At 41.1% G+C, this 23,706-nt stretch overlaps 1 protein-coding gene across 2 annotated transcripts; it reads right to left on the reverse strand.

Annotated features, from left to right (window-relative positions):
* Positions 1 to 858: 858 nt before the first annotated feature.
* onecut1 (one cut homeobox 1) lies at positions 859 to 15,342 on the reverse strand. Of its 2 annotated transcripts, none has more exons than XM_047363818.1 (2): positions 13,073 to 15,342; positions 859 to 7,262 (listed from the first exon to the last, which is right to left on the reverse strand). In XM_047363818.1, exons 1-2 carry the CDS (start codon positions 14,139 to 14,141, stop codon positions 6,973 to 6,975), a joined length of 1,359 nt encoding a protein of 452 aa, XP_047219774.1. In that variant the 5' UTR covers positions 14,142 to 15,342; the 3' UTR covers positions 859 to 6,972. The 2 variants fall into 2 exon arrangements, with proteins under 2 accessions (XP_047219774.1, XP_047219772.1); XM_047363816.1 differs by having other exon boundaries at positions 13,058 to 15,341.
* Positions 15,343 to 23,706: the final 8,364 nt, after the last annotated feature.

The following is a 23,706-nucleotide window of genomic DNA, read 5'->3' on the forward strand; positions in this document are numbered from 1 at the left end:
CTGCCTAATGCAATTAAGCCTCAAGTCTTTGGGCTATTTTTCTACCAGCTTTGAAAATCTAGAGACTAAACGTTTTGCATTTATCTTTGCAAAATAGCTCAAGCTCAGTTGGGTTGAATCTGTGAACATCAGTTGCCGAGACTTGCCACAGAATCTTAATTGACTTTATGCCTTAACTTTGACCGGGCCATTCTAATTTACTTTGATCTACACCATTCCATTGCGTGTCTGGTTGTACATTTGGGATCACTGTCCTTCAGGAAGGTGAACCTCTGCAATAAAGCCACCATATCACCAAGTATTGGGCAACCTCTAAGAGGTTTTCTTCCAGCACTGCCCTGTATTTGATATCATTCATCTTCCCACGATCTCTCCAACAGTGGCTTATGTCTTAAAGCTCTTCTATAGAGGCCAGATCGGTGGAGCACATGACTTATGGTTGTCATGTCAACAGACCCCTCTGCCTGAGCTGAGGATCTCTGCAGCTCCTCCAGAGTTACCCAGGGCCTCTTGACTGATTCTCTGATCATAGCTTTCCTTGCCCAGCCTGTCAGTTTTGGTGGGCAGCAAAGTCTTGGTTTTAAGAGCCATGTATAATTTCCCTTCTCCTTTACATGTGACAAAATGTGAAAAAGCTCAAGGGGTATGAAAACTTTAGCAAGACACTGTTTGAAAAAAGTTATTCAATTCCCATCCAAGACAGACTCATATACTTGCATGCCTTATCTTCTGCTTTTTCTTATCTGATTTGGAGCTTTATTGATTCAATTTATCTGTCTGAGCAGAAAAAAGACAGAACACAATCAGCTAAAATCAAATAAGAAAGAAAAAGTAATAAAAGAGCCGCAGCCTCAGACGTTGGAAATACCAACAGTTTATTTTCTACCTTTTGTGACTACAGAAATGTTGAAACATCTGAACACTGAAAAAGCTGGATGACATCATCACTTGCTTGTCGATTTTCTTTCTTCTTTTTTTTCAAAATTATTTTGCTTAGCAATCACAACAGATGATATTGCACGGCACTGAGAAAGCAGTAGCAAAGCTCGGGGAAACGGCAATGACAAATCAAGTCATGGGACACGGAGTTATACATGTGAGAGTAACACTGACAGTATTGCCTCTCTGGCACACGTGCACACTCACACTCACACACACTCAGAGACGGAAAAAAAAAAAAAAAACGCTGTGTATGGGGGGGGAGGGCAAAATAAAAAAGGAGAACAAGGTCGAGCAGATCGATTAGGATTTCATTTTGAAATGCAAGTGCAGAAATGGACTGTGACTGTAATCTGATCCTATATGGATGCAAGAACAAATAGATTGTTTATCAAAACACTTCAAGCATCTTTGATTATGAATAGCTCGAGGACACCCCTCCGTGGGTGAGAAACTAGTTCACCAGCGTAAAAAGATCCAGATGATTGTCTTAGGCGCTGCAGTATTGTTATGAGACTTGTAGTCAAGCTATCCATCATATGGGAGCTCCATTGGGACAAAACTAATAAGATATAAAGTAAGAAAAGAATAGGTAAACATTGCATCAAACGGTTTCAATATAAATACACTCCTTTTTGAGTAAAACCTCACTGCTTGTACTTTGCTGATGCAATAATTCCCATCCTGTGATGTAATGGCTCCAAAACATTCTGATTTCACCTCTTCCTACATTCAGTGCTTTTAGATTCTGCGTTGTCTGAGGATGAGGCGAGGAAACATCACTAATAGTGAATCCTCTGGTCTGAGCCGCAGTGATCAGCCACACATATGCAAGCACTTCAGAAACAGTCTGACTATATGCAGTGCAAACACACAAGATAGACAGAAAAAAACATCCCACCAAGAGATGCATGCATCCAAGCTTGCACACCTCTGCAGTATCTGAAATCTCAGTTGCCCAGTCAATCTAAGTGTCAGCCTTCATACACACTCACACAGAAATTGCTTTGGTAAGGTTCTTTACCGTTTTATTAGACTTTGCTCACGAGCACGATACTTGGTGGAGCATGGCGGTGAGCCACGGCAAATAAAAACAGACCCAGCTCCGTGGCACAGCCCCTGGCAGACCGGCTGCCCCAGCCCACGCTCCACCTCACTCCGTGCACAAGACAGCAAAGTGAGCAGGGCTTGCAGCCCTGGTTTCAAAAATGTTTTCAGATTGTACATTTAACAGGAGATTTCCCACACGGTAGAGTAAGCTTGCCTACATAGCCCTACGCCTTCTACATTCTATACCCGTGAGAATGGCAGAGAAAAACTCAACAAATCTACCTCAGAAATGCCAGTGCTTTTTCTATTTTTTTCCATTATACATATTTTTTCTCCAATTTTTGGTTCGTTTTAAAAATCTTTGGATGTGCAGTATTACCCATAAAGTAACTGGTTTTTTTTTCTCTCAAAACATTCAAAGGAAACTTAAAATCCACACACACACACACACACACTGCTTATTTGCCAGCCATCCAACAAAGTAGGCTCTATTTGACTTTGTCGGCACCGGCAAAAGGACCATCTGGATTTTTGGCAGTGTTCAAAACACACATTGAAATGTTGACTAGGAAGTAGTTTAAAAAAATCCAACAAAAACTACTCCTCTGTTAGATCTAAACATTGGAAATAAGGCTGTAACATAAAACATAAAATGTCTTTTTTGTTTCATTTTTTCCCCTCCCAAAACAACCCTACTATGTACAAATCTAGAGCTTCTACAAATCCATAAATTAAAGAACCCATACAAAAATGCAATTAAATTAAAATCACAACACAGTAGTAGGTAGAAGAGAAAGTAGGAACACAACATCACAGCAGTTGGTTTTACCCTGTAAAAGTAATCATCTACATCATAATATTGGCATAAACCCCAATGTCTGATAAAAAATACTCTTCTCCATCTTCCATCCCTTAAGTTTCGCATCAACCCTGAAACTTTGTCCTCCGTATTTTGAAACAGAGCACTTCTGCTCTGTTAATTAAAAATAAAATAAGAAAACCAGCTAATAACAGCTCGAAAATAGATAATCATACAGATTTTTGACGTAACAACATCAAACACCAGACAGGTGGAGTTCTACCTTACTCACAGATAAGACGTCTCAATGCAGAACTCAAAGGAATTATTACTATGAGGTATTCAGAGACACTGGTAAAAGACATGCACGGCCAGAGTGCTGGACCTTCCTACACACAGCAGAGAGAGACGGAGGGATGGAGGGAGGGGGGGGGGGGGGGGGGGGGGGGGGGGGGGGGGCGAGAAACAAAGACCTTTGGTTTGATCTGTAGAAGTGGACAACAGAAAGTCCTTTGGTATGTTTTCATTGCATGGTTGCGCTGGCAAAAGCACCACGGTGTGATTCAAAGAACGTCAAATAAAAGGAAGAAAGAAAAAAAAACTCCTTGTCTCTTCAGTTGTGGCCCTTCTACAGGCTGAGGTATTCACAGAGTCAAAAGTGAGAGGTCAACAGCGGTTTAACACTTTGGTTCAAGCAAGGCACTCGTCCTGGGAGTTTTTTTTTTTTTTTGTTTTAGAAAGATTGCAACACATCTGCTTCTACTTTCAGGAACATATTTGCCTATAGTTGAATCAATAATTCTGCACATGTCTATGTCAGGCTGTCTGCGTGTTGTCATGTGAAGATGTTTGATTTATTTGTTTGTTATGCAACCATAAAAGGCAGGGCCAGTAGAAAGAAAATAACCAACAGTAATGTGAAAAACTATTCACCTCACCGCTCTTATTGCTTTTCGGTCACACTGAAATGTTTTAGATAATTAAAAACATTTTTACATCAAACAAATATAAGCTACGTAAATATAAAATGCTTTATTAATGAAAAATAGATATCCAAACCATCCAGGCTTATGCAAAAATATACCTGTAAAATCCAGAAATCATGTAAAAAAAGACTCAAAATGTGGTATGGCTAAAAGATCTCAAAGAGCAACTCATCATGTCCTGATCTGACGACATTCAACAAACGATAAGAAACAAAAAAAAAAGAGCACAGACGCCCCCTCACGTTTCAGATAAAAACATCTTGGTGAACTCTGAGACTTTTGGGTAGACATTCTGTGGACTGAGAAGACAACAGTGAAACCTTTGGGGAGGTGTGTGTCCTCTAAAATTTGGTACAAAACTAACACAACATTACACAAGAGAACATAGTACCAATAGCGTTCTTTTGTACTAAAACAAAACAAATGAAGATTTTTGAAGTCTGGACTTAAATCCCATTGCTGAATTAGGATAATTCAGCAAAAAGGAGAGGTTCAAAATTCCTCCATAGCGATATAAAAGACTCTTCGCAAGCTATCACTAATGCTTGATAGCAGTTGTTGTTGCCAAGGGTGGCACAACAAGCTATTAGGCTGGTGTAGCTTCTCAGACATCCAGTACATGACAATCCAGTGCTTAAAAAAAGGAAATGAGAAAATGTCAATTTTTCTTCTATTTAACTTCTTAGGATAACCAGCTATAAGGTTTAATGAGCAATTATTTTCCACACAGGGCCAGGTAGGTTTGGATAGCTTTTCCCCTAATTAATCCTAATTTGAAAACTGCATTTGTATTTATTCACGTTATCTTTGTTTGATATTTAATTACCTTTGATTGTAAATTTGTTTGATGATCTGAAACATTTAAGAGTGACAAAAAAGCAAAAACAGAAGAAAACAGGAAGGGGGTAAATAAATGTTCACAACAATGTAGTTAAATCCACATGTTACTAAAAAAAAAGTGATAAATCAAGCTACAAATTTAACTTAATGCATTTCTTTTACAGTTTAACTGGCCTTTATGTCAAAAAAAGCAGTAGGCATAAATGCATTACTTCTCTAACAAAGATCATGTTACTACAAGTCTACTCTGCAGGCAGCTGCAGGGACAGTTGTGTGCATCAACGGCCTGGATCAGCATGTCTGCCTTTACTTCCATCAGCAGGGCTATCTATAGAGCTGTAATAAGAGCACAAATTAAGCAAAAGCACGTGTAAAAAGAGGATGCAAGGGCTGATTGCAGGTTGGAGGGTCTGGAACAGGGAGAAGGACAGGACAGGTGCGAAGACGCAGGGGGAAATAAAAGGGGGGCAGGACACATACATCACACTTCTTTGAACACCACTCACAGAGGCCGTGCAATTAGAAAAAATCTTTGGTTATCTTTGGTATCATCAAAAGTGATAGAAATCACATATGGAACTTGAGTGAGGTAGCATCTTTGGTTCACACTAAGAAAAAAAAAACATCACCAGGTCTTGAAACATTTTTTTGTCTCTTGTCATATTTTTGGTTTTTCTCTCAGAGAAGAAGAAGAAGCAGCTTCTGCTGGCCTCTCCTTCAAAGCTTTGTTGTGATGAATGTAGATCTGCTAACCCCAGTCAAGAGGAGGGGCGCAGCTTAATACATTTAATGCTGCGCCACCCAGAGCCAGGCCCATGTGGTGCTTTCGTCTGAGTGCTGAAATGCATAACTTCCCAGGAGGAGGGAGGGAGAGGGAGGGGGAACTTGGCAGCAAACTTCCGTAAAGAGCCGGGGGTATGCTTTGTATTCAGGTGAAGAGTTGACATTGCTGTGTAAGTGCCTGAAAGTGATTCGATTATTGATATCATCTCCTCTGCCGTACATCTTTGATGAGGAGATAAAATCAAATCCACGTTAAGCAGGAGGGGATGATGGAGTGACACTCAGTCCTGATTATCAAAGTGGTGACATAATTTGTCCTTAAAAAAACTATCAGAGGCTATCTGTCACACACAGAGCCAGCAGTTTGTGCTTTCACGTCGGCACAGAAAACACAGTTAAAGAGATAAAGTAGCGCTGAACATGTACAGCCACAGATTCATCTCACAATGTTGCACACTTGAATGCTTTGACTAAGTGAGAAGTTGAAAATGGGATAGCAACAAGGCAGCAGTATTCAGGTTTTGGTCATATTTCTGTAATTGGGAAATTTTGTCAATAATAAGCATTCACACTCTTATGCTTGGGGTACAGGAATGACAGGTTTTTTCAGGGAGTAACGCAGGAAAAAATTTAAGCATATTATAATTAGGCATGGGTCGGTTATTGGTGTTGCTGATTTCTGTTGGTAAGTAAAGATTTTTGTTAACTATTTCTGCACCACAGAAGAAGCTTGAGACTGAAGAGGGCATAGGTTTCTCTTATTTTCATAAGTCAATGCTTCACTATGTTGGATGAAAGCACCACTACATGGTCTGAGCTCTGGGTTTTCTCCATTTTGATTTGGTCTAGGCTGTTTGGGTTTGGGTTAGCAGTCTACCAATGGACATTTCCTGTCCCCGTCTGTCTGGAATGCTTGATAGAATGACAGACCAACAGAAAAACAGACATACAGGGAGTCAGACAGTCAAAGCCACTGGTCCAAACAAAGTTGCAGAACAATCCAGTCGCTCCTGCAGGATGATTTTTTTTCCCTTAGAGTTGATTGGCCAATCCCGCTGGAACTCCCATTCATCCCTATTTTCTTTCTTTTTTAACATTTTTTTTTTTCAGGCTGTGGACAGCTGCAGACCAGACTGCCAATAGGCTGATTAAACCTCCACTTAGGGACCCATCATTAAAACCAACCAATCAGATTAGAGATAAGGATGGCAAATGATAAACTGATACACAGTAGGGAGGTGAGGAGGTGTCGTAAAGCTAAAGACCTGTGTGTGTGTGTATGTGTGTGTGTGTGTGTGTGTGTGTGTGTGTGTGTATGTATGAGTGTGAAAGGGAGTGAAGTCTTTTTGCAGTATGTTACACAAAAATGTGTTGCTGAAACAAACATTGTAAAGCAGGTCAAACAAGAAGTCTTTGGTTTGTTTTTCATCTTTGGATACTATAAATATCAATATAGTACAGGTTTAAGGGCAAAACGTTGCTGCAAGGTCTTTAAGTTTTCTTTGTTTCTCAGAAGGTTTTAAAGCTTTTCCACCGAGGTTGAGTCAGTCCATGAGTTGGTCGGTCAGTCCGACTTCAGGCTTTGGTACAGGCGTTGGGCCCCGTGTTGGCTGCGTGACCAGAGCCATCGTCCACCCACTTGTCTAGGCTCCGGCGCCGAGCGTTCATGAAGAAGTTGCTGACCGTGGCCAGCTCGAGGCCCAGCTGCTGAGCAATGGTGAGCTGGAGCTCCTTGGACGGACGCTTGTTCTCCTTGAAGATGGCGTGGAGCGTCCGCCGCTGTACGTCTGTGAACACCAGCCGGGGCTTCTTGGTCACATTCCCTCGCTCACTTCTGCCGTGGTCCTGCTCCTTGCGCTTACAGGCTGCGAAGAACGAAAACAGACAAAACAGCAGCAGTGAGAGAAGCACATATGATGGAAAGAAAACAGGAATCAGGTCAGAATGCTGTTAGCGAACTGGCTTGTGTAAGCTTAAATGTCTGCAGATTACACTTCAGTCACATTAATTTAATAATAAAAGCCAAATAGCAGCTGAATGCAAAAAGATTTCCAATATTACCATTGTTACCATTTACTCTTTTTTTTTTTTTAGGTTATGTTAGAAATGCATTGCACTTCTGTTTTTTTTCTCAGATTGGTTTTGACAAGTGGTTGACCTCTAATGTGTCTGGACAAGCCAGACAAGACCTGCATTTGCCGATTTGATTAATAAGTCTAACATGTGTGAATTGCAGTGCTGCAGTGTTTGATGTAAACAGAAAGTGCTCAGTGATCAGCTGATCAGGGGTTTCATATGTTATGTGGCTATACTCCTGAAAAACAAAGGACACTCCAAGAATCACAATGCTCAACGATCTCTAAAAGACCACACATACTGACAAGCTGATCTTTATGCCTCTGAGGGCTCTCTTTGACATTTAACAACCGAAAGGAATCCTGCAGCTGTCTGAACGCTGGAAGCTGTGCTGCTTTTTTTCTAACACAGCAATTATTGAGAGAAATATGAAATCACAGAGGGATTTTTCACTTTCTTTCATTTTTCTCAGAGCAATGTAGACAGCAGCACCTGGTCCTGGTGAAGACAACACCCACTGATAAGATAAACAGTTACAATGTACAGGGGTTGGAGCTAAATACAGGGCAATACTGGAAATAAATCTGCCTGAGGCAGTTAAAGACATGACACTGGGGTGTAGGTTCACCATTCTGGAGGACTCTAAACATCCAGCCAGAGCGGGTCTAGACCAAAGCATCTTCATGTGTTAGAATGGCCTAGCCAAAGTCCAGATCTACAGGGGCTGGACAATGAAACTGAAACACCTGGTTTTAGACCACAATAATTTATTAGTATGGTGTAGGGCCAGGTCACTGCATGATACTGGTGGAGGAAAACGTTTCCCGACTCGCTCCTCCAAAACACCCCAAAGTGGCTCAATAATATTTAGATCTGGTGACTGTGCAGGCCATGGGAGATGTTCAACTTCACTTTCATGTTCATCAAACCAATGTTTCACCAGTCTTGCTGTGTGTATTGGTGCATTGTCATCCTGATACACGGCACCGCCTTCAGGATACAATGTTTGAACCACTGGATGCACATGGTCCTCAAGAATGGTTCGGTAGTCCTTGGCAGTGACGCACCCATCTAGCACAAGTATTGGGCCAAGGGAATGCCATGATATGGCAGCCCAAACCATCACTGATCCACCCCTATGCTTCACTCTGGGCATGCAACAGTCTGGGTGGTTCACTTCTTTGGGGCTTCTCCACACCGTAACTCTCCCGGATGTGGGGAAAACAGTAAAGGTGGACTCATCAGAGAACAATACATGTTTCACATTGTCCACAGCCCAAGATTTGTACTCCTTGCACCATTGAAACCGACGTTTGGCATTGGCATGAGTGACCAAAGGTTTGGCTATAGCAGCCCGGCCGTGTATATTGACCCCGTGGAGCTCCCAATGGACAGTTCTGGTGGAAACAGGAGAGTTGAGGTGCACATTTAATTCTGCTGTGATTTGGGCAGCCGTGGTTTTATGTTTTTTGGATACAATCCGGGTTAGCACCTGAACATCCCTTTCAGACAGCTTCCTCTTGCGTCCACAGTTAATCCTGTTGGATGTGGTTCGTCCTTCTTGGTGGTATGCTGACATTACCCTGGATACCGTGGCTATTGATACATCACAAAGACTTGCTGTCTTGGTCACAGATGCGCCAGCAAGACCTGCACCAACAATTTGTCCTCTTTTGAACTCTGGTATGTCACCCATAATGTTGTGTGCATTTCAATATTTTGAGCAAAACTGAGCTCTTACCCTGCTAATTGAACCTTCACACTCTGCTCTTACTGGTGCAATGTGCAATCAATAAAGACTGGCTACCAGGCTGGTTCAATTTAGCCATGAAACCTCCCACACTAAAATGACAGGTGTTTAAGTTTCATTGTCCAACCTCTGTAGCTAATAAAACTAAATACATTTGCATACATTGTATTTGAAAAATATATAAGTTTAACAGTTAAAGGCATTTATATCAATGAGTTAGGTTTTTAAAAAGGGCTGTTAAATTCTCACAAAAAATAAGATAAATTTCTTCAATTACTCAGTTAGGTTTTAACTGCTCTGTTTAATATTAGCTTAGATTTTTAAGAAAACAAGAACTATCTGTCAGTTCTTATTTACATTTTATTAATCAAATGAAAGGACAAAACCTTTGCAATCCAGAAAGAACTTCCTTAATTTAAAACTCACGAGCTCAGATCAATATCACATACACCTGACTAATATGAATACAGTTTCCCAATTACAGTCAGTAGTGCACAAAAATACGTTTTATACATCTTCCTGTGGTAGGTCCTTCTTGGTGGTAAAATCCTGACTAACCAACTCCTGTCGTTTTTAACAATCTGGTTTGCCCTCCATTTAAAAAAAATCTAAATAAATACAGTTTAAATTAAGTCATAAAAACTTACGGAAATAGTTATAGACAAACTTTTTTCAACTCAACCACAGCTATGATGTGCCTTTTATTGCCAATGACTGCTTTAGGTTAGGTAGCTTAGCTTGCCACCAAGTTTGACTTTACGTTTGTGGCTAAAATAGTTAAAGATGGACAAAAACCTTAAGTTTTGCTTCAACAAATAAACTTTCTCAAAAGGTTTTGTGACAGTCCTCACCTCTTACTAAGTTTAAATAGTCGTTTATAATCCAACACATATAAACACATCAGCCCTGTGGGCTCTGCCTGAAATAGAAGGCCCCTGAGCCAGGGAATGATGAACGCTGTCCATGGTGCTAAAAGCAAGGACGCCGGCAGGCCTAAGATACGACTGAAACATCTCATCTAAGCGACAAGAGAACATTTATTTAAAATATAAAGCAAATATATTGTTCCAATTCTGCTGCTGTTTAACTTTCTGAGTTTTGTTTTCGTTTTACTCAGTCAGCTACAGCACAGCCAGGTAAACTGAAGCGCACCAATAGGGTAACACCAACAGGGGGCAGACGCGGGCTGCTAAAGGGACAGGGCGGAAGCCAACAAGCACTCACCGGGGGGAAATTAATGAATGGCAAAGTTCTTATCACAAAACATTCTTTAAAGCAGCACTAATTAATTGAAGTACTGATTAAAGACTTTCATTAGTAAACCTTTAACTAAATAACAACTAAATAAGCGATTCACATACAGAGAGATTAGCTACATTGAGCGGAGAATGCTAAAATCAGTATAGAGTTTTCCTTAAAACTTCAGGCGTTCATACTTTATTTTTAATATGATGTTTGTCAGCATTTTTCTTTAAATGAAGTCTAAACTAAGTGAATTTTGTGAAAGTTAACACCTCCTTTCCTTTGGCAGCGTCAGTGCGTGCTAAAGTGCAGCACAGCCGCCTATTGGCATGACCATAAAGAGAGGTATAATGGTGTGTATGAGTAGCCCGGTGTCTCCAGCGCTGGTAAATATTAACAGAGAGTCGGAGCCCCTTGTGTTAAGGGCCGCTATAAATCAGCAGGAGTGAAGGCCACTCAGACAGCAGCAGGAGCCAGCACGGAGCGGCCACGGCCACTGTGCAAGGAGGAGGCCTGGCCGAGAGAAAGAGGGACAGAGAGAGATAGTTTTCCCAGGACATTGGGGGACCTAACAACGGCCTCATTATCAGCCTAATCACACACGGACAGACTCAAACAGCACCACTGCTGCTCCCAGCTAATCATTACAAACACGTAGATAACTCCACACACTGAAAACACACTGGGCCTGTACACAACAAACAGACCTGTGTGCAGAAAAATGCTGCAAATGTACAGCATAGTCTATCTGTGCTTTCAAATGAACTGGAATAACAATTTATTAATCTTTTTAAATACAACAGATAATTCCATTATTAGAATTAATCCTATTCTATTGTATTCTACTCTGACGTCGCATATTACTGCTTACGTGGGGAAACCAGAAACGACCCGAGGTTGAATTCAGAAGCCTAAAATCAAAAAGTACATCATATCTACTTCAGCACACTAACAGATTCTCCTGACAACGGCCGGATCAATAACATGGGCCTAGCTCATTGTCTATTATCTTGAAATTATGTGTTATATATTTTCCTCGTTTTTTCTAGATATATTTTTTAAACATATTATTTGATATAATACATTAACTCCATTTTTATATCCTAGCTAACATTATATTATGCTAATACATTTTTTGTTTTAAATATAAAAAAAAAAAAATTTAACTAACAATTTTTGTATTCAGGCTATAATAAAGCATCGCAGCCCGAAAGAATTAAGAATAGGCGCAAAAGAGCTTCTGATTTTCCTCTACTGCTAAACAATAATAATCCAAGCTTTGAAAGAACGCTTACATCAAAATCGATAATCTACACGATGATTTTGATCGAATTATAGACTGATAACTTAAACTGTGAAATTTGCGTCAAATATAAAAACAGCCTTTACATAATAATAATAATAATAATACAATAATAAAATAATAATAATGAAATGCAACCTATCTCACTTTGCGATTGCACTCGCTTACAAAGGCGAGCACACACGAACACATATATATGTATACATACATATAGGCAATATATATATATATATATATACTGCTTGTATGGCTATGGGCTATAGAAAAATGTTGTCTGTGAACCCACGCATAATTTTTGGGCCTCACCTTTAATGGACTTGTACCTATACCTGAAAGGCAAATTAAAGCACAGGTCCATCTGTTAATTACACAAACTTCAGTGAAGTCAGATTCAGTTCTTGAGCGCAGCATGAACCCGGCTATTGAATTCTGTACTAAGACGCTTTTTTTTTCTTGTCTAAACGGGGTTTGTCTATTATTTGAAGCCAGGGCCAAAGCAATCTTCACCTGCTAAATTATGCATGACATCAACTCCAGTTGACATTTAAATCTAGTTTATCACCCACTCTCAGAAATACGTGAACGCAAAAGCACACACACTATTTCATCTGTGTCCATTTGCAAGTAGACGGTCAACAACAACAAAAAAGGAGCTGATCAGTTGCATCGACACCAAAATAAACACGTCCTTATAACGACTTGGGAGACAGATCAGTTTACGAACACAGTGCTACGATCGATATTTTGGAGGTAAAATGACATGAGCACTTGTTTCACACAAGCCCCAAATTAGTCTAGAAACAGTAAAAAGAGGGCTCGAACTCATCCCTCGGCAAAGGTTTTCTGCAATGATGAAGCACACGAGTTTTAAATTCCTTATGATGAATCATTGCATGCTTGATGAGATCAAAACACTCCTCGCTTCAATAATAATAATAATAATAATAATAATAATAATAATAATAATAATAATCTTTCAACTAATGTTGACATTTTTTAGCTTTACACTCATAACCTTTAATTTCTGCACACAAGATTGAAGTTTAGATCATCTCTTCATTTTATGAGGAACAGTCAGCCTGGAGGGAACGTTTGTATTGAATATGACCCCTCTGCGAATTAACAGACAGGTAGTTTTCCATTAAAACAACGTGAATGTTACCTCACAACCCACATGAGTTGCAAATTGTTCAGCATAGGAGCAAATATTCGGTTACATATTGATTTTCTCTGCGGCTAATTCAGAGGATGAAAGCAAAACAATGAAAAATAAAAAAGAGGTGCTTTACCGAGGCTTCGCTCACCTGCGAGCCTGAGCGCACTCATGCGCTGGAACTCAGGCTCCTGCAGCCACTTCCACATGCGACGGAAGGTCTCTCTGCCGGACTTGAGCTTTGACCAGGGCTTGGGGTTCCTCAGCAAGTCGGACAGGGTCCCCTGGGACCTGCACAAGACCCGCTGGGCAAAGATGGCCTGAGGGATGCTGTAGCGCTTCAGCTCCGTGGTGATTCTCTGCGCCACCTCTTTGGTATTCACCTCCTCCATCTGTCCCCCAGAAACACTACCACCACCACCTCCACCCCCGCCTCCGCCCCCTTGGTGCCCAGGCCCGGAAGCCTGCTCCCGGCTGTTCCCCAGCCCCTGGCCGTGCCCTTGTGCGCCGAGGTGGGCGTGCGGGTGATGGTGGAGCCCGTTGATTTGCACCATGCCCGCGGAGGAGCTCATGTGCTGCTCAGCGTGTCTGCTAAGCATTGCCGGATGGTGAGCCTCGAACCCGCTGGGTGTGAGCATCTTTTCGCCGGGCATGGCGGCGCCGGGATGAGCATATGGAGGGATGCCGGCCTGAGACGTGTGTATGCTGGCCAGCCCAGAACCAGATAGCGGGGAGAGGCTTTGGCCCATGCAGGGATCTTTGTGATGATACGCGGGATACAAACTGTTCATAGGCGCCAAACTCCGGTCCTCTCGCATCAACGTGAAGCTGCCGCTGACGTTTCCAGGGATCCTTTGGTGGGGGTGGGGGTGCGGATGGTGGGGATGGTGGTGGTGATGATGGGGAGAAAACTTGTCGGACACGGTGGAAATGGGAGGCAGGGGCTGCAGGGGGGTAAGAGTGGTGTAAGTGGTGCTGGCACTCATGCCAGGGGGCGCGTCGCACATGCTGATGGCTGGATGCAAGTGCCCGGGATGGCTGGGGTGATAGTCTCCGCTGTCCAGCAGGGTCGCCATGCCCATAGCGCGGTGGCTGAGACCCCGGGGGCTCGGACGGGAGTGCGGACTGTGGCCGTTCAGCAGCTCTCCGTGACCAGTGATGGAGTCATGGCTCACTCCATGCAGGTCGCCTATGTTCTCCATCGACAGCTGTGCGTTCATGATCCGCGCAGCTCTGTGGACAAACCATCTATCTGACCTACTGCTCTAAGCTGATGTCCAGAAGTCCACACGTCCAGTAAAGTTAAATTTTCTTTTGTTGCTTTTGGTGTCCTCCTTGCAGCAGCCGCCTCTACCACCTCTTCTGTGTCACAATATTTGATTACTCTCCTACCTCTTTGCCGTCGCTTTCCGGAATGAAACTTCTCCTCAAAATCGGTTATTTTTTCTTCTTTATATATATATATATATATATATATATATATATATATATATATATATATTTTTTTTTTTTTTTTTTTGGTTTTGCTTTTAAAACCGTATATTTGCTTCTCTTTGTAATTCAAGCCCCCCGTCGCCAACCAGCTGTCCTTGCACTCCGGTCGGGTGCCGCGCCATCTCTCTAGCGGTGTGTCCAGTCCTTGCTCCAGCGCAGCACAGATCTCACCGTCTGCACATGCGCATTGTGCACACCGATCTCCTCCCATGCTCCCCCCCCTCTCACAAACACACAAACACACACACCTCCCCACTGCTGTGACGTCGCGCTCCTTATTAAGGAAGGGAAGCATCAAACGCCGTTCCGCACACATGGCAAACCCTTTTAACATTTAATAGATACATTACAAAGATATTGGAAGATTTTCATGAATAAAGTGTTCCTATAGCCACAAAAAAATACATTTCAGATATCTAGAATAGCACTCTACCTATAAGCAATCAACATTTCAGGTATACCAATTATTACTGTTGCTACTCATTAAACAGATATCTGAAAGTTATTCGATGTCCTAAGTTACAGTAAATAAGTAACATCTGAAATTCTGTTTTTTATTTTATTTCGGATGTCTGAAATGAGAGTTATCACTAGTAACTATAGGATAATATATTTGAAATGAGAGTTTGTCAATCTATCACAGGGTGACACAGTGACGTACAGGTCAGACAATTGTGCACACAGGCACCAATAACTAAGTGCAATTTTGTAATGTTTTTGGACCATGGTAGGTAGCCTCAGTACCCAGCGAGAGCCCACACTTACATCGGGAGAACATAGAAACCTTCTTGCTGCAAGGTAACAGTGCTCACATCTGCTCTAATGTTCAGCTGTTTATTATTTTGGATATACCACGGCTCAAAAAAATAAAGGGAAAACTTAAACAACACAATATAACTCCAAGTAAATCAAACTTCTGTGAAATCAAACTGTCCACTTAGGAAGCAACACTGATTGACAATCAATTTCACATGTTGTTGTGCAAATGGAATAAACAACAGGGGGAAATCTTTGGTGATTAGCAAGACACTCAATAAAGGAGTGGTTCTGCAGGTGGGGACCACAGACCACTTCTCAGTACCGATGCTTTCTGGCTGATGTTTTGGTCACTTTTGAATGTTGGTGATGCTTTCACACTTGTGGTAGCATGAGACGGACTCTACAACCCACACAAGTGGCTGAGGTAGTGCAGCTCATCCAGGATGGCACATCAATGTGAGCTGTGGCAAGAAGGTTTGCTGTGTCTGCCAGCGTAGTGTCCAGAGCCTGGAGGCGCTACCAGGAGACAGGCCAGTACATCAGGAGATGTAGAGGAGGCTGTAGGAGGGCAACAACCCAGCAGCAGGACCGCTACCTCCACCTTTATGCAAGGAGGAACAGGAGGAGCACTGCTAGAGCCCTGCAAAATGACCTCCAGCAGGCCACAAATGTGCATGTGTCTGCACAAACAGTTAGAAACCGACTCCATGAGGATGGTATGAGGGCACGACGTCCACAAATGGGGGATGTGGTCACAGTCCAACACCGTGCAGGATGCTTGGCATTTGCCAGAGAACACCAGGATTGGCAAATTCGCCACTGGTACCCTGTGCTCTTCACTGATGAAAGCAGGTTCACACTGAGCACATGTGACAGAGTCTAGAGACACCGTGGAGAGCGATCTGCTGCCTGCAACATGTGGCTGGAGTGTGTCAGCAGTTCCTGCAAGATGAAGACATTGAAGTTATGGACTGGCCCGCCCGTTCCCTAGACCTGAATCCGATTGAGCACATCTGGGACATCATGTCTCGCTCCATCCACCAACGTCACGTTGCACCACAGACTGTCCAGGAGTTGGCGGATGCTTTAGTCCAGGTCTGGGAGGAGATCCCTCAGGAGACCATCCACCGTCTCATCAGGAGCATGCCCAGGCATTGTAGGGAGGTCATACAGGCACATGGAGGCCACACACAATACTGAGCCTCACTTTGACTTGTTTTAAGGACATTACATCATAGTTGGATCAGCCTCTAGTGTGTTTTTCCACTTTAATTTTGTGTGTGACTCCAAATCCAGGCCTCCATTGGTTAATAAATTTGATTTCCATTGATGATTTTTGTGTGATCTTGTTGTCAGCGCATACAGCTTTGTACAGAACAAAGTATTCAATGAGAATATTTCATTCATTCAGATCTAGGATGTGTTATTTGAGTGTTCCCTTTGTTTTTTTGAGCAGTTTATATTATTACTGGTACGAATGGGAACATGGACATCTGAAATAAGAGTTTTTCAGAATCCAATTTCAGATTTTGTCGATGTTCATTCTAGATAAAGAGATCGCGTTTGTGGAAAGCTGCATGTGCAGACATCCTGTGATAAACTTGTGAACTGTCCTGGATATGGACAGCCTCTTGCCCAATGACTATTAGAGATATGGAGAGATGGAGGCAATGGGTTGATGGATGGATGAATGCATCTGCAAATCAAATACACATAATAAACATCTAACGTGCCTGGTTTGTCTTGAGAACAATAATAAAGAAATATCCGATGTGTATTGTAGATAGGAATTAAATGTTAAGTTTTACTAAGAGGAAATGATTTGTGGATACCTGAAATATACCTGATGTTGGCCTCTGCTTCATAGCTTCCTATAGGTGCTAAACTAAACGGCTATTGCAACGTTTTTAATAATCTGAGCTGTATTTGATCATCTCTATTTCAAAATGTTTAATACCGGAACCTGATAACTACAACTAAATAGATGTTCTTTAAAACTAGTTTGAGCTTTTTAAAACTTTATTTCTATTGGTTAAAAACACAAAAGGGGAGCATGTTCCACGAATTTTTGGTTTTAAACTAGGACCACCTTAAAATTAGACATACATAAAAGAAATAATGTATAGTTTTGTCTCGTGAGCTGAATGTGTTTTCACACTCCCAGTAATTAAAGACGCGTTTTTAAAATTAAGTCTTAAATTGGCTTGCCATACCACGCTATTACTTTTTTGATGTCATATTTGCTGCAGAACTTTATTGTGTAAATACATCAACTATGATAACTGAGTGGATGCAGGCGTCCAATGTTGATTTGCTATTTTAGAAAGTTGTACGTTCATTAGGCTTCATGACGAGGAGGAAACGTTGGTCCTCCTTAAATCATTAACTGCAAATCAAGCAAACTTCCGGGTTCTTTGGAGTTGATTTTTAACTAGTTCAGCCCTATATTCAAATTTAAGAAAAATAAAAGAAAATGGAGTTCCACTCGAAATTTTCGTCATATCAAAAGCTTGAACAGTTAATAGGCAGCTCTAGGCGCGGTCAGTAAACTTCTAGCCTGCATGTGTGTTTACATGTGCGTCCATTCTTTCATTAGAGGCGAAGTTTAGCTGCAGCGAACCCCCCCCCCCCAACCCCACACACACACACCGATGCCAAATGTAAGTGGCGGTTTAACCAAACGGAGAGGACCGTGGTACCTTCTCTTTTGATACAAAGAGATGAGCAGATGTGTCTATTGTTCAGCCATTAGGTTTAACGAACCAAGCTCAGCGTGATGTGTGCGCATGAGTGTGTGTCCAATTTTGAAGCACAGCACATTTAATCCGCTGTGTTTGATGAATCATTTGGTCTCTATAAGCATTCCGGTTACATTGATATTAAATAAAACAGTATGTGCTTACTCTGTGAGGGAATTTGGTTTTAATAATAATAGTTTAAAAAACGTACAAAGTGGGTTTAAATGTACGCATGCTCATAAACAGATTCTCACCGATTTACTGTTTTTTTAAGGAGGGAAATGACATGCTGACACATTCCTGGATGCTCTGTCTTAGTGATGCATGGATGTCAAAGTTTTCAGCCCTGATAAGAGCCCGGCCCCTGCCTATAGCTACATGTCAGGGGCCTCATTTAGCCTGATAGAGCGGTACAGCGCAGGGCGTCCTCAGCCGAGGTGACAGCTTGCAGCGGGTCAGTGTCCTTCTGGACCCCCTGCTGGATGAGGGACATGTCAAAGGTGACGCTTCAAGACTCCCAAAGCCAACATCTGCGGGGGTACAGATTAACCTTTCAGACTTTTCCCTGTTTTGGACCTGCTAGGGGCCCCACATCTGTCAGCCCCACACACCCCCACCCCCCACAATAGACCCGGTACTCAGTTGAACGAGTTGAATAAAAGAAAATACAAAGAAGGAGAGAGAGAGAGAGAAATAGAGAGAGAGAGAGAGAGAGAGAGAGAGAGAGAGAGAGAGAGAGAGAGAGAGAGAGAGAGAGAGAGAGAGAGGAGGAAGAAGTTAAACTGTCTCTGATGTGAAGTCAATGTCAACTGCGTGTGTGTGACGTGTGTCGAGACAAAGGGACACTGATGCATCCAAGTGTGACTGTCCAAGCGTGTAGAACAGGGGACATAATGGAGTTTGGAGGCAGGTCTCAACATGACCACAAAAACACAGCGGGTGTAATTATATTAACACACCTCTGTTCTTCCTCATCAAAGAACCTCAGTTTCTATTTCGAACTATACTTAAAATAAATCAACCCGCAAACTAAAAATATTTACATGGGTTTTAATCAAAGTCATTGCAGAGAGGGCCTCCAGAAAGTTTTCAGAATAATGCTGATAATCTTTGGGGTGACACACTCGACAGAAAATTCTCCAATTCAAACTGTTCTTAGGAGATTATTTTAATAATAATAATTGTTTTTTTATGCTACCGATACTGATTTCAAAAGTGGTTGATATAAGATAAAAAGGACAGGCAATAAATAAATAAATAAATAAATAAATAAAAGGATATATACATATATATATGTATATATATACATATATAAGGATATAAATGTTTTAATGTATGGAAGTATTAAAAATGATAATCATATAAAAAGAACAAACTGAAAAAATAGAATAATAAATGAATAAATGAATGAATAAATAAAAAATAAATACATAAATACAGTTCACTAGCATTATGAAACTCATAGAGACTTGTTCCCCTTTTCCTAAAAATTAATCCAAAAAATGCTTCTCAGAAGTTTCATTGGCGCCACTGAAGCTACTTTCCTAAAAGATCAGGGCAGTCATTTTTGTAGTTTCCCCCACATATCAGCCCACACTCCCAGAGTAAAGTGTCGGACGAGGTGCAGGAGATGAAAAAGGCTAAGGTTTGGCCTCTTGTCAACAAACCTCATCTACAAATTCTTATGCGGATCGATCGGCTGCTGCCAAGTCTGCTCGACCTGAGCTTGTGCGTGTTTTGTGTGTTGTGCTCTCTCTGGCCATTGTGCCGCGATGGGCCTGCCTTAACGCGCCAGTGACATTTGCTTTGCGCAGACTATTAGGAACAGTTTTTCTTCTGTAACCGCCTTTAAAAAAAGGATACATTTCACCTCCATTAGTGCACAAAGAAGAAGGAAGCAGAAACCAACAGGTAGATTGTGTTGCTTAGAGATCCATTGCCGAAATATTAAGTATGTGACAGTAATGTATTTTTTTTCAAATGTCACCACATTGCAACATGAGGCACAGTAATAATTACTTACAGATTTTTAAGGTGATGATTAATCATGGGCGCCACTCAGAAGAAGCCAGCTTCATATCCGAGGAAGAAGCAATAACGCCTCTCAGAGAGGAAGGACCGCGGATCAATATTTCAGCAGCTCGGCCAAAACGACATGCCTTGTATGCTCAAAATGACAATTACATCTTATTTAGGCAGAAGTAAATGGCACCTGGTGAACTTTTAGAAATGAGCCCACTTGAGTTTGGATTCGGAGGAAAATATGGGGGCGCATATGCAGGGAAAGTGAATTAACCTTTAGAAAACACATTGCATCTCTCCCATCGTTTTGGACTCCTAACTGAATCCACCGGATCCACATTTATAATCCCAGGTATGGGACTACACCGCCCTGCAGAAGAAACTTCAACATTAAATTCATCTATAAAACTAAAGATTTAGAGGGAGAATATAAAATATTTGAGAACATTTGAGATGTTTTGTAGATTCTTAAAATATGTGTGAAATGAAGGGGCGGCGGCTGCCCTTTATGAGCAATATTTGAAATGTAAGCTTTAGGCCTTGGAAACACACCGCGACGCACCAATCAATACTGAATAAAATTATAAATCCTAGAGGGGATTTAGGCAGAGACCCACAATTTGCTCTAATAAAGCAACCTTAAAAATGTCAATTCATTACTACTTTTAATTATTTTAGTTTATTTAAGATGATAATTTTGTATAAATAAAATGTAATTAATTTGTAGAACGCACAGAAGTTCAGACAAAAATCTACAAATGAAAAAAAAAATCAATAAAAACATACAATAATAAAATGTAGAATTTAAAATCAATAAAACGAGATGACACCAAACAAGAAAGAATAGAGATAATCTTTTAATACCCTAAAACGCTTTTAATCCCGTAAATGTATCTGTTTTCTTTTCATATAAAGAACGTTTATATTCAAGGAAACTCTAACCAGAAACCTCAAGGCTACAATAACAATTATTGCCTTCAAAGTGCCTTCAAGTTTCCTCATTAATTAAGGAATTTACTTTATATTTTACCCCTCCTTAATTAGTAAAAATGCCATCATGGGCGAGCAGCAGATGCCCGACCTGCTGCCTTGCTCAGGGGTAAATCAACTGCCTTTTCTCCTGCGTTATTCCGCGTCACTTGCTCTGATTCGTGCGGTCATGTGCAATTAATAAGGCACCACTTTACACTAAAAGGCGTCCATATGCCGCCCAATTACTTCGTATAACTTCTGGAGACTCCAATATGACAACCAAACTGTGTTAACGATAGCCCACAGGCCCCTTTGCAGCCTGCATGTTCGCTTCGGGTCCAAACGGAACCAGACTGGGCGGATTTTGGGGGGACATCCAAAACCGGTTTAACAAGTGAATAGCAGATCACAGGTTTTTCTGCCCTGTATGTTCAGCTCTATGACTTTTTTCTTTACCCTACTTTTTAATGGCAGCAACTTTTAACTCAAATACACTACAAAACAAGAAATTCTGCAGAGTATCAAGATTAGTCTCTAAATTATTACAAATGTAATCAAACATATATGTTTGTAAATGTAACGTTCAATAATGGTTAAATTCTAAGAACTAATTTAATTTGGTAACATATCATAGCTAAATATTATGATTATAATTTAACTGAACATATTGGTTCTGTCATTTCCAGCAGAGAATGGGAAGGTTTATTTGCATTATATTGACGTTATAACATAGCTAAACGTTAAGACATGTGTAACCAAGAGTTTATATTTATATCCAGCTTTAACTAGTTCAGTGGCACTACTAATGCTTAAGTTAAACGCGGTTACAAGGGGAGCTTCTTGACCCTGAGGCAGTTGTTTCAAGTAAACGACACATCTTCGCTGTGGTTGTCGGGGAAAAAAAGTGAACATGCTGCCATCTTGCTAGGGTAGATTAAAAAAATTATTTTCTATGCATTAAATACTACGTAATTGTTATTTTTTGCTTGTTTTTTGTTTGTTTTTAACAGAGCCGGCCCAAGGCATACACGAATACCATAATACTCCATAAGTCCCCCAGGCCAGCAGGGGGCCCGAGAGTTCCTGACTTAGCTCAGCAAATGTAGAGCTTGGAGTGATGTTTATCAAGAGTGATTTTACTTTTAATTCTACTCTAAAGATTTTTAAGAGCTAGTTTATAAATCCTTTAAATGTAAACTTTTAATTAATGACTTTTAATTAATTTTGAAATATTAGTAGTCACACAGAGGACAATTGTCACAGGTTGGTGGGTATGTTAATGATCAGAATTTAATGTAACTCTGATTGAACCATTTCTGCTGCCTGTGTCTATGCCAGAGACACATTTTATGCACACCATAACTGCAAACTATTCCATAAGTGATTGGAAATTTTCCGCGTTTACTGGTCAGCACAACCAATCAGGTTGACCCCTCCTTTCCAACTCTTCTGATTCTGCATTGAAAGCTGTACACCAGACACAACTCCCAGATCAAATGAATAAGGCAGAGAAATAACCGTCTCTTTATATTTTAGTAACATGCTGATATAGTCAATTTGATAACACAAGATGTAAGCACTAAGATTTGGTTTATTCAAATCTATATATTACTGGTGCTATGGTGGCAGATGGATGATGGGGTTAAGTACTGGGGCCCGGATCAATGCTTAGGGTAGGTAAAACTTTTTTTTTAACACATAATGATTTAAAAAAAATGTTAGAAAAGCGCTATTTTAACTGAAAGTCTTTAAGCTGTTGAATAATTCCAACCGATAATGAATAAAATCAGCATAAATAAAATGTGACACAAAGTGTTACACCGGTTCTATTGGCTCATATATAATAATTTGTTTTATCAGTGTATAATATCTGGCATTTTATGAACGTATAAATAAGGGCTGCAATCAGCTACTCCGCCTGTCCGTCGTGTACTTAAAACAGTTAAATAAAGTAGGATATGTTCCCCAAATTAAGGGATGATATTTGCATCGCACCATATTAATCCGTGGGCTTTTATTTTTCACAGCGATAACAGGGTGGAGCTGCTTTCCACCAGCAGATGTTTTCTCTTCATCACATTTTTTTCGACGCATCACTGCACGTTCTTCTGAATGTTTACTATTTATTTATTTGCTCTGACTCAGTTGAATGCGTGCAGCCGGTTAATTTAATTACACAAAGCAACTCGTCTCATCTCATTTTAAACCTGCAAGGTCGGGTGAAAAAACACAGCAGATCAGCTTCATGTTAATAACAACGACGCAAATCCTTGGACTTATTATGTTGTTTTCCATAGAACGACTCCACTATCAGCCCTGTAGCTGCGTTTTATTAAACGCGCTTTTTTGGTGAAAGATGCGCCCGCTGAAATGTGGTGCAGCTGCTATAAGTTTTGAGTGGAGACGCATCCGGACGGTGTGCGTCCGATTCGGACAGCTGAACCCCCCCCCCCCCTCCCCCCCACGCCCATTTCTTTCCACGTCTCCTCTCAACGGGGCGCCGCGGTTGAAATGTCTGCTTTTTAATATCATCTTCTCCTGCAAACACGCACACGTACACGCACTCATACTGTAGTCCCAGACTTTACCGCAGAATCCTACTCTGCCATGCGTCTTCATCATCCTCCCAGCGCGCGGAGCGGCAGCTGCGCTTCACCGCCACTTTCACACGAACTCTTTAATTCCAACATATATGTGGGCACAAAAAAGAAAATGTTGCTCGTATTGTGCGCATTTGTGTCTTTTTTTTGTATGTATGTTTTCCCCGTCCCACTCGTTCCCTAATATTCTCCTCCTCATC

The sequence above is a fragment of the Girardinichthys multiradiatus genome, chromosome 4, assembly GCF_021462225.1.
Source record: "Girardinichthys multiradiatus isolate DD_20200921_A chromosome 4, DD_fGirMul_XY1, whole genome shotgun sequence".
NCBI lineage: Eukaryota > Metazoa > Chordata > Actinopteri > Cyprinodontiformes > Goodeidae > Girardinichthys > Girardinichthys multiradiatus.

Bases quoted from the DNA above. Each gene is read 5' to 3' on its own strand.
- onecut1 (XM_047363816.1), bottom strand. From the start codon at position 14,141: ATGAACGCACAGCTGTCGATGGAGAACATAGGCGACCTGCATGGAGTG. The intron at 7,263-13,057 runs GTAAAGCACCTC...CGTTCTTCGCAG, and splicing joins CGCAGGTGAGCGAAGCCTCG to CCTGTAAGCGCAAGGAGCAG.